The sequence below is a fragment of the Pseudochaenichthys georgianus genome, chromosome 9 (genome assembly GCF_902827115.2).
Source record: "Pseudochaenichthys georgianus chromosome 9, fPseGeo1.2, whole genome shotgun sequence".
NCBI classification, from domain to species: Eukaryota; Metazoa; Chordata; class Actinopteri; order Perciformes; family Channichthyidae; genus Pseudochaenichthys; species Pseudochaenichthys georgianus.
In genome coordinates, this window is record NC_047511.1 from 38,061,470 (window position 1) to 38,077,510 (window position 16,041).

Sequence of the window (16,041 nt, forward strand, 5' to 3'; positions counted from 1 at the left end):
ACCAACAGGGCTTCCTAAGATAAGATAAGATTTACTTTATTGATGGCATTTGTTTCGTCACAGCAGAATGTTCAAACAAGGCATTGCACATAATGTGAAAATTAGAAGAGTAGGAAATAAACAAACGTAAAATATAAACATCTCAACATAAAAAATAAAGCGGGACTAAAAAGTAAACTATAGGCAAAATGACAGCTAATAAAATGTCAAATTTAAAGGAGAGGATAATTGTCTTTCCTCTCATTTCCCTGGTCCCATCGGAAGCATCCTTACATGACCTTTAGATAAAGTAACCTTTGTCTCCTATCTCCTCTCCTCACCTCCTCTTGTCTGGCCTTTTGCCACGTCTGTCTTTTGTCCTTTGTCCTCCTCAAGGTTTTTTCCCCCCCACAGAAAGAAATCTAGAGAAATTCCTTTGATTTGCATCCCTGCTGCATTTCAAACATATCTCTGAGTGTTCTTCCTCCCACCGTACTTGAATGAAAAAGGGAGTTACTGTGAAATGTTTCAACGAATAGCGTTCCCTCATCAACAATCTTCTCAGTTCACACGAATAACCTCCCCACATCGCTGCAGAAAGTGCATAACCTCACAAGTAATGACAATGCATACTGCTTACAAGGCCAAATGATGGCAACTCAGATGTAGCGCTATACTTTATAGATATAAGTTTTCTGTCAGCATTCACATTTACTAGGGTTCAGCACATTTGTATTCCCCTCAACTGTTCCTACTGTCTTGGCGTCTGTATGTCAGGGGCCAGATGGGACGAAGCTGTGATTTTTCCGTCCCTTAAAGATTGTGGATTTCTTTCATAACTGGTGGCTGTGTGCGACTGTGAGAGGTTTTTTTTAGGATGATTTGTTTAGCTTTGGCCCGGCGTTCAGAGTCTGCCATGTGTGCTTAGAGACCTGATACCCTCTGAGGGCCTGCTTGGTGCTGTTGCCAGTGAAACAGCATGGTGCCGGTGGGGTTCACACTTCAGAACACAAGAACACCTCCACGGAGAGGAAGATGTTGACTATGAAACATTTAAGAGGGAAAGACATCAAGCACCTCTTTATAATGAAAACAAAAAGAGGGATTTGCTGTAGGGCATGTACTGTAATAAGACACATTTCTATATGTACTCTTTGACATCACAGAGATAATGATGTTACCTGCAGCTAATACGGTTACCTTTAGGCGTCTCCATCCTCTCCGCTGCCTTGCACTCATTATATATTGTGTAAATCAGTTATGTAGGTAATGCAGGTATTCGTTTCCAAGCCACTTGGGAGATTGTTAACTCTGTTTTGCCAACTTTTTTTGTTATTTCATCCAGTAAAGTAGCAGCTGTTGGCATTTCGTCTCTAGTAATTGCATAAATGCAATCCAAAGAGAAAGGGGAGACCATAAACCCCCCCCCCCCCCACTTCCCTCCTCGTACCCCCTGGTGACAATATTAGCTGTTCCCAGGTGAAGCCTCTTCCCAGCCTGGGAAGCTCAGATGTTTATCTGTCCTGGAGGATACATTGTGGGGAGGGGTTTGGCTTGCCCCCCGTCCCGTTACTCCCTGCTCTACCTGACCACAGCTCCTTCAATGTCTGGCATTTTTCACCGATGATTATAACGACTTTTTGTGGACACAGGAAAGCAATCATAGTGTAATCATACAGATCCGTTTTCATTTTTGCATTCTTAAGGCAGACGGATAAACTTAGTAAGAAACATTGAAGATGAGGCTGTATCTAAATAACTTATAGCAGATTATTCCCTACAGTCTTTACGAGAGAAGCTTAAGATGTACTCAACACTGTTTCTTACTATCTTTGCTTTTAAAAGTCCATATAACGTTTTTTAGGTTGATCTGGTGAACTTTTTTTCAAATTGGCATTGTTCTCAAGGCCAAACGATTATTACATGTATGGAGAAACCTCACGTTTAATCAGAGCTCCAGACAGAACTAAAGCAGAGGGTCTCATCAAAGGAAATACCTGCAGCAGTGTTCAGACATTTCTCAGAGGTGCTCCTGCTCGTGGGCTCAGGTCTGTGTGTGCCGCCACCACAACATGTGGGGATTGTTAATGGGAGCTGGTTCAGGGCTGCTTCGCATCCTCCGCCCTCGGCAGTTTCCTTTAGTGTAAACCGTCCCTCACACACACAAACATTATGGTCTCATATATTGACAAACAGACTTTGGTGGGAACACGCTCCCACACTTGCAAACATGTTGGCAGCAGAACACACAAAGTGTAGTTTTGTGCCGAGAGCCACACAGTCTCCTTTGTGGTTTCTGCATAGAGCCCCCTTTATATACATCTATTGATTGTGTAAACACAGGCTATAATAGTTGTTGTCCTCGTTTCTCCCCCAGCTGTAGCCATGTGAAGGTAATCTGGGTATTTGTTAATTCAATAATAGTAACATATGGCAGCTCAAATAGCCTCAGTGTGTTTTCCATACATTAAGCAGAGAAATCCCCGTTGGTGTTTTGTTGAAATGATAAATTGGGGATGAAACTGGCCTCTCAAGATAAACCTCTCTCATACACGACTCTCGATGCCCCGCAGGAACACATATCTGCCCCTCTTACAGGGAGGTTTAAGGAATAAACCAAACCGGTTAGCTCTCAAATAAATCAATGTAAATTATAAAAGCATGATTTGGCTCTTCTAGTCTAACGATGGCATTGAAAAGTATATCATTGTTCTTCTGGAAGCCTATGAAATAACTTGGAGGTGAGTGTAAGTGAATGCACTTCACTCAGCCTGCTCTCAAATCCTCCTCAATATCAGATCTTATCTTCTGACCTTGATATCATCTCTGTACCGCCGAATACCCGGGTTTCTTTTTTTGTTGTGATCACATTTTTTAAATGTATTAAACAAATGGTACAATCAATAACATAAAATGCAATGCAGCACAAAAACAGCACAAAACTAAAGAAAGAAACAAAACCCAGTGACGTCCCTCCCCACCCACTCCCCACCCACCCATCCAGATCCCCAGTAGATAGTTATCCTAATATGCTTTTGAGGTTCACAATGAGCGAAGTCCACATCTCTATTGTTGACTCCTTTGCCCCGTGTACCTGGGCTGTCGATATTTCTAGATACGATATGTCTAGATCAGGGGTGTCAAACTCAATTTCATCGCGGGCCACATTAGAATTATGATTGCACTCAAAGGGCCGGTGGTAACTTTAAGACTATATAAATATACATAGATAAATATGCATAATAAATATAAAATAATGTATTATTTTACAATATTTCTTCTGCATTGGATTATTATCGGATAGGGTAATAACTTCATAATTAACTACGTCTGAAAGCAGAAGTCTAGGGAAAAATAATTGCAAGTCTCTTCATTGCGCATGTCACAAAATGAGATGCATTGTGGGACATGTAGTTTATGGGCAACGTTATCCTGTAAAGCGGCACGTAACATTATAATAAACTTATTGTATTCTTTGCAAGCTCTTGTGGGGCCACATAAAATGAAGTGGCGGGCCGGATTTGGCCCCCGGGCCTTGAGTTTGACACCCCTGATAACCCAGACCTTACGTGAGAGGGAATGGGGAGGCTTCCACCGAGTCGCAACCAATTTTTTTAATACCCGGGTTTCTTAAGAGCCTGAGTGAATCCTGATACAGGGTTTTCCAAAGCCTCTTTTTAAGGAGCGGATTTATGACCAAGAATGAACCTGTGTGAAAGACTTTAATCTCCGAATGGGACCTACACTTTATTTCATCCTAAAACTACTTTACCTCCTCTGAGAGCAAACGGATGTCATTGATAGGAGAGAGACAGTAAAAGAGTAAATACAGCCCACAATGCACTCCTGCAAATGGTGTTACTGATTAAAACTGTGTGAAGAGGTTTCAAAACAAAGTGTGGGGGAAGAGGGGAGCGAATCTCTTCCCTCGGGAAAGACAATATACTGAATGTGCCGGTATGGCTTATTGTCTTTTGTGAGCATGCTATCGTGTGTGTGCACTTGTTTGAAGGTGTTTTTACTATATAAGCCATTCTTTTCTTAAAATAACAGCTGTTTGATGATGTCATTCACTCTTTCTCGTCCTCCCTTCAGGAACTGGTGTCCTCACACGGTCACTAAGACAGCGACCTGCCAGGTGCAGAATGGGACCGTGCTGCAGCGGGTGTACCAGACGTGCCGCTGGCCGCAGGGATGTACTGGAGGAAGGTGAGAAGACTGCCCTAAAGAAGAACTCACCTTACAATGCTTAGAACAACTCATGGTGCAGTTTGAACATTGTTAAGATTTTAAGTATTGAAGCAGAAGCAGAAAAACGTTTCTGTTTTTGAAGATCATGTTAGTTTTCGTCTGTAAAACCCAGAGGCTTATTTTAGCTTCTTGTTCAAGTTGTGGTTTTTAGCCCATACTTAGGCAGCAAGTTGGAAAACCCTTTGCGCAGATTTGCTAGGTCGGAGATATAAGGATTTTGTACCTTGACGTTCAACTACTTCCTGCAATATTTCAAACTAATCTGCTGTCAAGAGATGCCGTAATCAACTATTGTCTCGCTTAACACATCGCATTCCTTGTTCATACTCTATAACAAAAGTTATCTTGTGTTTTGCCAGGTCAAAGCGAAGCTGCAGCAGCAGGAGAGTGGTTTGCAGTTAGGGTTAGGGTTAGGGTTAGCAGTAACTTAATATTCCTAGTATTAATAAGATGTGAATATTGCAACAAATGTATTAGTGGGACATATGCTCAATTGAATGTGTGTTATTTGCTCTTAGAGTGATACAAACAGTCGTAGATAGTGACTAACAGTCATTATTTAAATGAAATACTTTTGAGTATTTATTTTTAAAGATCATGGTTTTCTTGTTTCTTCACACTCTTCTGACAGTGAGTGATTCATATGTCACTCAGGAGGAAATCTATTGTTAGAAATGCCAATGTCTCAACAATAGATCAGAATGCAACGCAGCTGCACCACATGTGATGTTCTGGGTACACCATGTTTCAATGTGGTACACCTGTTCCTCTGGGTAGAACAAAGGCATTATGGGAAATATAGGAAATCAAAAATGTAGCGATATGGAGATACTAAAGACTAAAAGACTAAAGTGCACCAGTTATACATGAAACAAACATACATTTTTATTTCAACACAAAGTTACCAGATCACACACCCGAGTTTACACACAGACATCTATCGTAACCTGTGTTCGTGTGTGTATTTCAGCTACAGGACCGTGGTCAGACCTTCCTATAAAGTGGTGTATCGCACTGTGACCTCTCTGGAGTGGAAATGCTGCCCAGGATTCAGCGGCGCTGCCTGTGGAGAAGGTAAGTGGAGACAGAAGGACTCGTGCACATTATTTAAACAGCAGCAGAAAGTAATGAACAACAGGCGGGGCCCTTGGAAGGGGGCCAACTTCACATTATTATTGCGTCTATGTTTCCTCTTATTATCATTCTTCATCTCTTCAAGCTTACCCACATTTCACCATGTGCATCCTTCTGTTGTGCATTGCTGCCTTATAGCAGTGATTTCCATTAGGCTTACATAATGCAACTTCTGTCATCTAAATACACCTAAGAAATAAGATCCTTTAGGTGCTCCAGGGTGAGGCCTCCACTTTATTAATCAGTTTAAATGTGGCCATTGTTCTTCGAGGTGGACTTTGTGTGCGTGTGGTTTTGAGTTTTAAGGTCCAGCTGGAACCAAGTCGTCATGCTCTTAAAGTGCCAATTTAGCACTGCTGTTTTCATTTTTCAACTACAGTAGCTGCCTGACACACACACACACACACACACACACACACGCACACGCGCACACACACACACACACACACACACACACACCACACACACACACACACACACACACACCAGTGCATAGTGACTTCCCCTGGCACTGGCCCCTGTGTCGCTGCAGTCTGGGGAGTAGGGTGGAGGGACCCAGGACGTGACTGGGTGTAACATAAATCGTCAGTCTTTGCCCCACAAAGGACAATAAATGTTTACAGTGGTTAGAGTGGTCGCTTTTTCTGTGGTGCTGAAGGCGGGGGCTGTTTTTTTCTTCCTTTTACGCCACCACTCCCAGGTTGTAACTACCGTAAGAGCAACTCTCACCCCTGCACTTCAGAACTGGCTGAATGTCCTGCTTGTTTTAGATCTCTCCCACTTTCAAAGTCAAAGAACACACCGAGAGTCAGACAGCCCAGACTTTACTTAACAAAAGCAGAGGAACACACAGTCAAACAGGGAGGAAATTATCCAATTAAGTTGTTGCTACAGGAGATTCCCCTCCGGTTGTCATGGCGGTAGGGGGCTGTCGAGCCAGCGGGGGTGCTGGGATTAGCCACTTATCTGAGCGTCGTTCCGGGTGGCTCAGATCACAGGCAGCGCTGAGTGGAAGTGACAGGTCCCATTCACGGGGCCTTTACTCCCCGGCACCATGGATGCTCACCAGGGCCATGGGCGCTTTGTTCTGCTCCTGCCGCATGAGCAGAAGCTCTTGCCAGCGCAGAACCTGATACTGCTGTCTGCCTCATTTGTCGCTTTAAGGTGAAATAATAGCTTGCCATACGGGCAAAACTTGAGGACGGATTGAGCTTAAATCTGTTGCCATAGTATTGCCAAGTGAAGTTAAAGCTGCACTCGTAGTTCAGTGAGGGCACGTTTCAAATCCAGGCCCATACCTGTTTATGGCTGCCTCTGCAAATCTCTACGCATTTCTTTGTGTATTTCAAGACGGCTTTGAGAACTTGTTTGACCTTGATTGAGGCTGAATTAAAAAGGCTCGGTACAAAAAGAAGCTGTGCTATGAAAAAGATCAAACAACTATCCTCCTTTTGGAAGTCTAATGTCTAGGCCAGACATTAAAAACGAAGTGCTTTTGATCTCATAAATCCCATAAATAACGAACACCAGATAAATATATCTTTAAAGATCATTTGGATTGCCAGTGTTGTTTGTATACCAGTGCTCCCATCATCCCTTTCCTTCTGCTTGTTTAATGTGTATCATCCGCTCATTTACTCGCGATGCCGTGCTTTTAATTCCAACCTTCTCTCAATAGGCCAACCCAAAAGCCCCTGGCCACGTCTGACTCCCAAGGCCCTTCTGCATTACAGCAGATATCAGCAATGTCCATACCGGCAGAACTCTGGGGCTGCTCGACGGTGCAAGAGGGGAACATAAATGCGTTTAAGCCAATGATATGGCCATCTTTTCAATTGAGATGAGTTGTTTTCTCTTGTGTCCCTCTGTTCTCGCCCTTCCACCTGCCAGCCGATAGGTCAACATTATGTAAATCAACAAGTCCAGTCTGAAGATAACGTGCCTTTGTTTAAGTTATCGTTTTTATGTGTTTCCAAAGAGGCAGGCTGAAGAGATAAATAAAAGAAATCACGCCATGCTGTCATACAGAGGACTGTGAGGCTTTTTGACCTATCACGCTCATAAGGCTCCAAAAGCAAAACATTACATCACACTCAGGCTGATAAACCAACCGTCAGAGTCCGAGCGGAGTAAGATAACACCGCATCAGGGAGGCACTTTTCACATTCGCTCTCCATTTCTTATTTACTCACCCCAACCTTAGGACTTGGCTTGAATTCCAGGCCAATGCTGTAATTACTAGGTCCTAATTGTTTTCTATGAGTTTGGGGAGATATTGTCTTACTTGTGGATCTGGAACACAATGGTCTTTATCTTGATTGAGCCTGGGAAGTAAAAAAAAAGGTTAAGTATTTGCAGATGGAGGCACTTTCATAGCTTGCCAGGAGCAGGGATTTAATGTTTGCCTGGTTGGCTTTGGCGTTCCAAGTAAGTAGATGCTTGTTTTCAAATGGGATATCCCAACTCGTGCTTCATCAAACACAAATATCTCAATTACACCTCATTTAGCAGCAATTTGGTGATATCAGAATATCAAATGTAACCCACAAAGCATCATTATTAAATTAGAGCCGTCTCTCAAAGGCTCTGATACAGATTGCTTAAACATACAGTACAGCAGTGAAAGATGATTGCAGTAAGCAGTCGTGGAAAACTGTGAAATTGATAGGTATTCTGGACTTTTGCCCTCTTCCTTTTTGATAGAGGCAACAGTTTATATCTGCGCGTTGATTTATGACAGAACAAAACTTAAAATAAATATGGCTGCAGTTTATCACAGGAGGGGGCCGGCATGCAGGAAAACATATGGGGGCAACGTAGACTTGAATTAGCATGGCTGTCAAAGCTCTGCCGCGGGGGGGGGGGGGGGGTCCCCATCAAGCCATATCTTACAGCCAAGCGGAGGCTGCGGTTTTTTGGGTCGCTATTACGGTATGGCTGGGAGGCGCGCTGTCTGTAATAAGCCGCAGAAATGTAATCTGTGTTTTCACAGCTCAGCGCGGCTTATCACAGGCCTGCACGCTAAACCCCGCGCTTTAAACATCAGCCGGCTGCAGCTTGCCATTAGCCAAAGGAAGAGTGGGACGACGGTATATGTGTCTGTCTGACTGCCAGAGCGAATGTGTGGGTGGGAGAGCGAGGTGTGGAGGATTTGTACTGTGAGGGATGCAGCTGTTTGGTGTGATTAGCTGCTTTAATGGCAGCAGGCTTTAGTAGCTGTGAGTGGGGCGACCCCAGCCCGAGGTCAGAGGGGAGCGAGCTGAACAGAGCAGGTGACCCCCACTCCCACTCCTCTCAGACCACACAGTGAAGCAAAACAAGCAGGCACCTTTTCATTTAGCCTTCTCTTGGTCACATTCCAGGATTCCCCTGTGTTGGCTTTAGCAGGTGTTCAATATGTATTGATGTATGAGTTTATTCCACTCATAGCAAGTGTTATAAAACAAAACATGTACACTTTAAGCAGTTTACAGATATGGAAAGGAGCAGGGAGAAGAAAGTCTTATTCAACCTGTCCCTTACTAAAAAGTCTGTCATAACAGCTGCTTACAATTATATACAGTAACATGAAACCAAAAACACAATCAAAAGTCAACACAACAATCGACTATCAGCAAAACATGTTACCTGACATCTTCATGCTGTCTTAATATTCTTTCCTTATTGTTCTTAAAGCTAAAGATGTTCATACAGCCCTTTAAATCATTTGGTAAAGCATTCCTCAGTTTAACATCAACTACAGAAATACACAAACTGAAATTAATTCACAAAAAACACATTTGATGAAAGATATCAGCTGATTATTTAAGCCCCTTATTACAAGAAATCCACACTGAAACATAAGAGGCGTACATTCAGCGGGCAGGCTGTAGCAGGAGAGGCCACAGCAGCTGATGATCATGGTTATGTAAATGGGGAGCGCAGCACAAGTGAACAGTCTAAATTGAAAGCAGCTGAAGTTCAACAAACAGGGCTGAGGGCCCCCGATGAGATTAGACATGGGAGAGTCCAACTCCTTCAGCCCAGGGGAACTGTCATTATAGTGATTAATTAACAAACAACAACACTGAAGACACTGACAGCCCACCTAAAACAAACCAAACAGCAGAGGCACGTGTTCTCCTCTCCTCCTGTCTGTCCTTCCCACCATACATGTGTCTTCTTATGCTGTGTGTGCTGGTATGTCTATTAGGTTTGTGAAAAAAGGGTTTGAATTGCATATTAATAATTATGATAATAACATTTTGGAGTGTACCATCATTCTTCATACCGCAGACAGAGCCGCTTGTGGAATAATAATGATAGAGATATAGGAATTATAATTATTACTCCCTATGCTTTTAAGGTTTGACCAATAATGTCGGGCCAAATGCAAAAGACAGGCATAATTATGGTAGAATAAAACTTCCTGACCAGATACATTCATTTGATTTATGATGGTATGCATTTTATGTATTTGATATCCTGGGAAAATAGATAACTTGTGTTCCTGCATCTTCTGTTTGGTCTGTCATTATGGCAGAGGAATTTCTTTAGATGCAACCTTTGAAGAGTTAAGTTTTGTGTATCGGGGTCTGGACTGGAAATGCTTCTTCTGCTTACTGATTTATTTATTATTCCCCTAGACTTTCCCCAGGAGTGCATTGAAAACTGTTTTTCCTCCAGTCTGAAAGACATAAAGTGGGCCGAGTCAGTAGTGAAAAAGTTTTAGGGGATGAAAATAGACATGCACACGCACACGCCATGGCAGCTGGAGTATTCTTCTGTCCCCAATGAAGTGGAGGCATGTCCCCCCTTGCCCTGAAGTCTAAGTGGTCTGGTGAGCTCCCGGAGAGACACAGAGATGCTCTTTACAGCATGACGGATCACGCAATCGGAAGCAGAGAGAAGTAAAAATGCTCACTTCCTGGTCAAGATAAGGCCAAATGAACTGCTAAGAGACCATTCATTATTTTAAGAGAAAAAACGTTAAAATCCTACCCTTTTTAAGTCTCGGCACGTCTAGAGTGTGGGCTCGACCTTATTCTCGTCTCTGATCCACTTACGGATGCCGTTAGAGCTGCATCACCCCGTCTGCTCTCTGCCTTTCAGCACATCACTATTCTTCATCTTGCAGGCATAGAGTGGGACGCGATAACATGGCTGCTGTCTTTATGTGGCCTCTGAGAAAGTGATGACGTTTGGCTGTCAGTGCAGACACAATGAGACTTTTGATCTTGTGTGTACGCACTTGGTCCTGTTGGTTACGCACAGCTGTGATGAGTTCAATGGACCCAACGGTAGCCTGCGAAGATAAATGTAATCACAAAACCCTAACTTAAAAATCACCATCTTTGAACAAATGTGTCCAAATTATCCACTTCATTCTGTCTCGATCTGCGCCTTCCATCTTCATTTGACGTCCTCACGCTGTATGGTGCATTTTTAATACTCTTCCGTTTACTTTTTCATAAACATAGGGGTGCAACTTCAAAATGATTTCTTGGCAAAACCACAACACTATCAAATTGCTTCTTTTGTGTGACCATATATCCCAAACTTTTAGTAGTTTTAGTTTCATATAAGACGGCAGATTTTCACATGTGTGTAATGACTTCATCAAATGTTACAGATGGACTTTAAATACCCTCTTTCATGTCTCTTGCTACCTCTCAAGTCAGTCTCCAGTTATGCTTTTTATTACTGCTGTCTACGCATTCTGGACCACAGAAACATAAAAGTACATTTAAAAACAGTTGCTTTCTCATTCAATATGAGTCTGGGGGTTGTTACCCTTGCAGTAGTCCTGCTGATTTAGCTGCTCACTTGTCGTTGTTATGAGTTCATAAACATATACTGTACACCACCACATAAGAGAGGCTCGGGTGTTGTGGTTCAGTGGGAGGGGAATGTATGAAGCCGACCTTCAAACCTCCTCCACTCCCATGTTTACTAAACCACAAACAGACCACCACATCACACATGTTGTTGTGGTGTGTCGCAGTGACATCATGTACGGCCTCTCGTGTCACAGACCTCCCAAACTCCCCCTTTCAAGTTTAGTCTCAGTTTACCGGCCACTCGATACTGGGAGACGTGTAGAATTTAAAAGTCGTCGCTGACTTTATTTTGAGTCTTTGTATATATTTCCATTTGCTCATGCCGTGGATACGGTGCTCCTCAGCGGGAATGAGGGGAGTGGTGATGATGGTTGTGATTAGTTCTGGACTGAAGTCGAGATCGGAGAGGAGGTTTGGATGAACTGCACCAGCAGTCGGCCTAATTGGAGACATTCCTGGTTGGCTTTAGAGCTAAAAACCTGACCGAGGAGCAGGCGTTCTCCTCGAGGAGCCAATCCTCTTGACCAAGGAACGATGACCTCACTGGATTAGCTAGAAGAGGAAACTGTAGAGGATAATACAACTCGACCCCAAGAGATCAAATGTCTGATTAATAAAGCTGAAGCTATACGAGGCTGACAAAATGGGGCTTTACAGAAAGCCGTATTATTAGAGAGCTGTGAGAAATACTTTACTCTAGTTTCAGGGCAAACTATTGGACCTTTAAATTCAAACTTTGAGGCAACTAGAACTGAGTCTGAGTGCACTCTCTGTGTCGTGGTACATCTATCAAGTGAGTCCCATTGAGATGATGTCCTGACAGCAGGAGCACAAATATACATACATACACTCATATCTACAGGAGCCACATATAGTATATAGTAATCAGGCGAATAAAAGTGTATCCCTGGAAGATCAAAACTGCTGTAAGACAATCAACTCAACCTTAAAGCATTCCCCAGTATCCACTTGTCACTAACATCCTGAGCTTTTAAACAGATATGAGGTTTAAAGTCTCGTGGTATTTTTTTGTTAAGTGATTTTAATGTATTTTCTAAAGCCCTACCCTTTTGTGTTTGAAATTGTGTAAAATAAACGTACTTTGCTGCATATGTTTAAAGTTAAATCTGTCTCCAGTGCCGCATGATTCACAGAAAGTGCTGTTCCCCCTGCTCTCATAGAGCACAAGACATGCATCATTTAGGAACGTGCTCGTATCTCCTTTGCTGCATGGTCTCTTCAATATCCACACTCTTATGCGTCTAGACACACAGACAGGCATGTTCCCTCTACGGCGCTGCACAGACGGCACTTCCTTTCACCGTCTTTTAATTCACTTCTTCAACACACATCTTGTTGGGATCATCTCAGGGGCACGGAGTGATGTTCACATTGTTCAGGAAGTCCAGGACCAGTGCAGGCGGAGGTGGCGGCCGTGCGCTGGGGGGAGGCTGGTGGGTCGAGGGCCGGGAGCCAGAGGGGCCCCGGGGGTGAGCTCATTAACAACAGGACGTACCCCTGAACCTCTAAACCCAGGCCTGCATTCCCTCCGCTCCGCTGCCCCCTGGGATTCATCCAGAGGGGCTTTAACAGCCCCGTTGTTTTGGTTGGACCCTCGCCACGTCCAGAGCTGAGGGGTGTGCCCCCCCTCCCCCCTCCCGCCACAGTCCAGAGAGGGTGTCTGTGTGCTCCTGCCTCCTCAGGTGTTTATTGCCTTCTCACTCAGTCATACTGTGCTCACAGTCAGAGCCTGGCAGCAAACAAACACTTGCACACATGCAGACTTGTTTAAAGACACCTGCTCACACAAGCACAGACACACAAGTCTGTGTGTACAGGCGGAACATATATTCAATGTACATTTTGACACCACAAATGACTCACAAAAACGTGTACAAAACAGGGAGCTGAACTTGCTGACTTATAGTTAACAAACTTCACACTGCACACTGACATCCTCCCGTTTCTGCACCAGTACCCACTGACACACACACACACACACACACACACACACACACACACACACACACACACACACACACACACACACACACACACTGGATATCAGGTGTGTGTGTCATGATGGACAGACAGGGCAGGTAATCACTGCTGCTGGGCCAGATTTAGAGCTACCTGCTTCTCCTGCTGCTGTCAGGTGTTGACGGAGGATGGTGTAATTGCCTTCTCCGTTTCGGCGGGTTGCCCTCCGTGTTGTCTTTCTAAATCTCACCTTTTTAAAGATCCATTTCTTTACTGTTATGTAACGGTTGTAACACTGTCTGTGTTAATGTGGATTGATGTGTTCTCGTGCAGCAGTGTTGCTGTAGGTGTTTCCAGTATAGGATTTATTTTATGATTTGGCTACACCAGACGGATTGTACATTATCAGATCATACAGTGCTTTAAATATATTATCCGTTGTAAATGTGTTCGCATTCTTTCATTTACTGGGTTAGGGAGTTAAGGGGGTGTGTGTGTGTGTGTGTGTGTGTGTGTGTGTGTGTGTGTGTGTGTGTGTGTGTGTGTGTGTGTGTGTGTGTGTGTGTGTGTGTGTGTGTGTGTGTGTGTGTGTGTGTGTTGTGTGTGTGTGTGTGTGTGTGTGTGTGTGTGTGTGTGTGTGTGTGTGTGTGTGTGTGTGTGTGTGTGTGTGTGTGTGTGTGTGTGTGTGTGTGTGTGTGTGTGTGTGTGTGTGTGTGTGTGTGTGTGTGTGTACTATTGGCAATCTCATTTGTACATCTGGGATTTTTTTTAATGAAAAACTTTATTCAATACAATCTCCAGCTCCAGTTTCTCTTCTTTGAGAATGTTCTGCTTATCATCGTGTTATGTGATTGAAATAAATGATATTGGTTTTTCGGTATCTCGAATCAGCTTGGGGTTTCGAGAATTCTAAGGAAAGTGTTGGACCATTTATTGATTGAAAGTTTAAACGATTATTGGTAGATTATTTATTGATGGAACTAATTATCAGTGGTGTCCCTCAAGAAGAGAGAAGACCTCCGGAGTTGTGCTTCATGTGTAAAAGCGTTACTCCTTGTAAGGTCTACCCCCGATTCTCCAGACATTATCCAAAGTGCCCGATATTAGCTAAAGCGAGGCTACGAAGGCTACATTAATAGTCTCTGTTCTTACTCTGTAACTCTACAATGAACAATACATCTGGCTTTACGGGTTCAAGTCTCCTTTTGGCTGGGAATAATAGGATTTGTTTATCTGTGAATACTCTCTAGGAGTCTAGGTGCTCACAGTGGGAACATAGTTGAAGTTTTTATCTGTTGTGAATTATAGCCTGCAAATGGGCCTTTTTGCAATGAGGTGAATGTTGAACCTGATATGTCAGAAAGCAAAGCTGTACAGTTCAAAGGATCTTGTACTGAACCACAGCCTGTGAACAAACTGGTCCCTCTGAACCTTTTCAAAGTGCTTACCCTCTTTGGACATCCCCCATCATTACATCCTATTTACAAAAGACCAAAAGGATTATTCTCAGTTAATGCGTTTTATATGAACCCCTTCACTTTGCCTGTGTAAACCTAGCTACTCGAGTAAACAGAGCCCCATTGAAGCAGAGTTACTAAATCTGCGGCCAGATGGGTCCTCAACCCTGAGACGAAGTGGAGAGTTACCGTTTCTCCTCAGAGTCCAAGCTCGCCTCTATCTTCCCTCCGACCTCCGTAATCTATTAATCTGCTCCATCTTTTATAGAGACGAGTGTGTAAACTGCACCAGCGAGGGGTGGCGCAGCTCCGATGGGACACGGGTCTCAAAGTGCTGCCAGGTAGAAAAGGCAAAGAGAGCGAATGTGTTTCCTTTTCTGTTGTCACAAGCTGATCCTTGAACATAAATGTTATTGTGTTCAGCCAGACGAACGAGAAACACTATAAGGGACATGAAGTGAAAAGGAAATGGAGGGGTGTTCTTTACTGGGTAGGTCTGCTCATGTTCCTGTTGAAAGGACAAAGAACAGGCTGAAGTAATAAGCATGATGACCATCATTCATTCTTTCTATACGGGCCGTAACCACAATGATCCTTTGCAGCCGAGCTTTGGAAGTAAAATTAGATTTGAGGCTCCCTTGTCTTTGTGCGCTCTGTCTCACAGTCCACGCACCGCTACCCCTCGGGTGTGGGTGAGTAGCCAAAGGGACGCCGAAGGGGTGAAAGGGCACAGAATTGAGGGCTGCAGGGGTATGTGCTTTCCTGCAGAAGAATGGCACGTATTGTTCCTCAAGTCATGTCAAGTCACTGTATGGAGATTATCACAGGAAATCTCTTGACAGACTCGTTCGGTGTCTGTCTTACATGTCTGCGACACTTGAGGGCTGTGTGTTGTGTTTGGGTCATGTCCCTTTTAGCTCCTGAGAATTAAAAGAGTGATTAAAGCAGGAGAGAGCGCCGTACAGTTCAAGTGCTTCTACCTAGATAGTGTTAAACATTAGTTTTATATAGAATACAAGATCAATATGCAAACAATTGCTCAAATTCAATAAACATGGCAAACTTTAAGATTAACATGCTTTACTTAAAATGTAAATAAAAAAACACTGATGGGAATATGAAAACGAGGCATCGTACAGTGAGAACATTCTTTTTGGGGTGTTTTTGAAAGCAACGAGGCGAGGTCCAGTTTTGTTGTTGTGATTGAAAGGCCATTCCAGATCTTGGTTGCCCTGAGTCGGACGGTACATCGGGCTCCTTTCTGTATGTATGAAGTATTTATTGAAGTGCATAAGAATGATTCCTTTACCTGAAAATATTTTGTAAATAAAAACACATTTTATAATTGATTTGATTTCATAAACTTCAACAATCTGAAGCCTGTTAAACAAAGCCACAGATGAGATGTGGCACAGGTTGCA

General features: G+C 43.4%; 1 protein-coding gene across 3 annotated transcripts in view; it reads left to right on the forward strand.

Annotated features, from left to right (window-relative positions):
- Positions 1–16,041, forward strand: part of emid1 (EMI domain containing 1) — a 57,114-nt gene that overhangs the window by 4,506 nt on the left and 36,567 nt on the right. For all 3 annotated transcript variants that reach the window (XM_034090243.2, XM_034090242.2, XM_034090244.2), the window contains 2 exons: positions 4,075–4,188; positions 5,201–5,304. In XM_034090243.2, the coding sequence (XP_033946134.1) occupies positions 4,075–4,188; positions 5,201–5,304 (218 nt within the window). The remainder of the gene's footprint in view (positions 1–4,074; positions 4,189–5,200; positions 5,305–16,041) is intronic.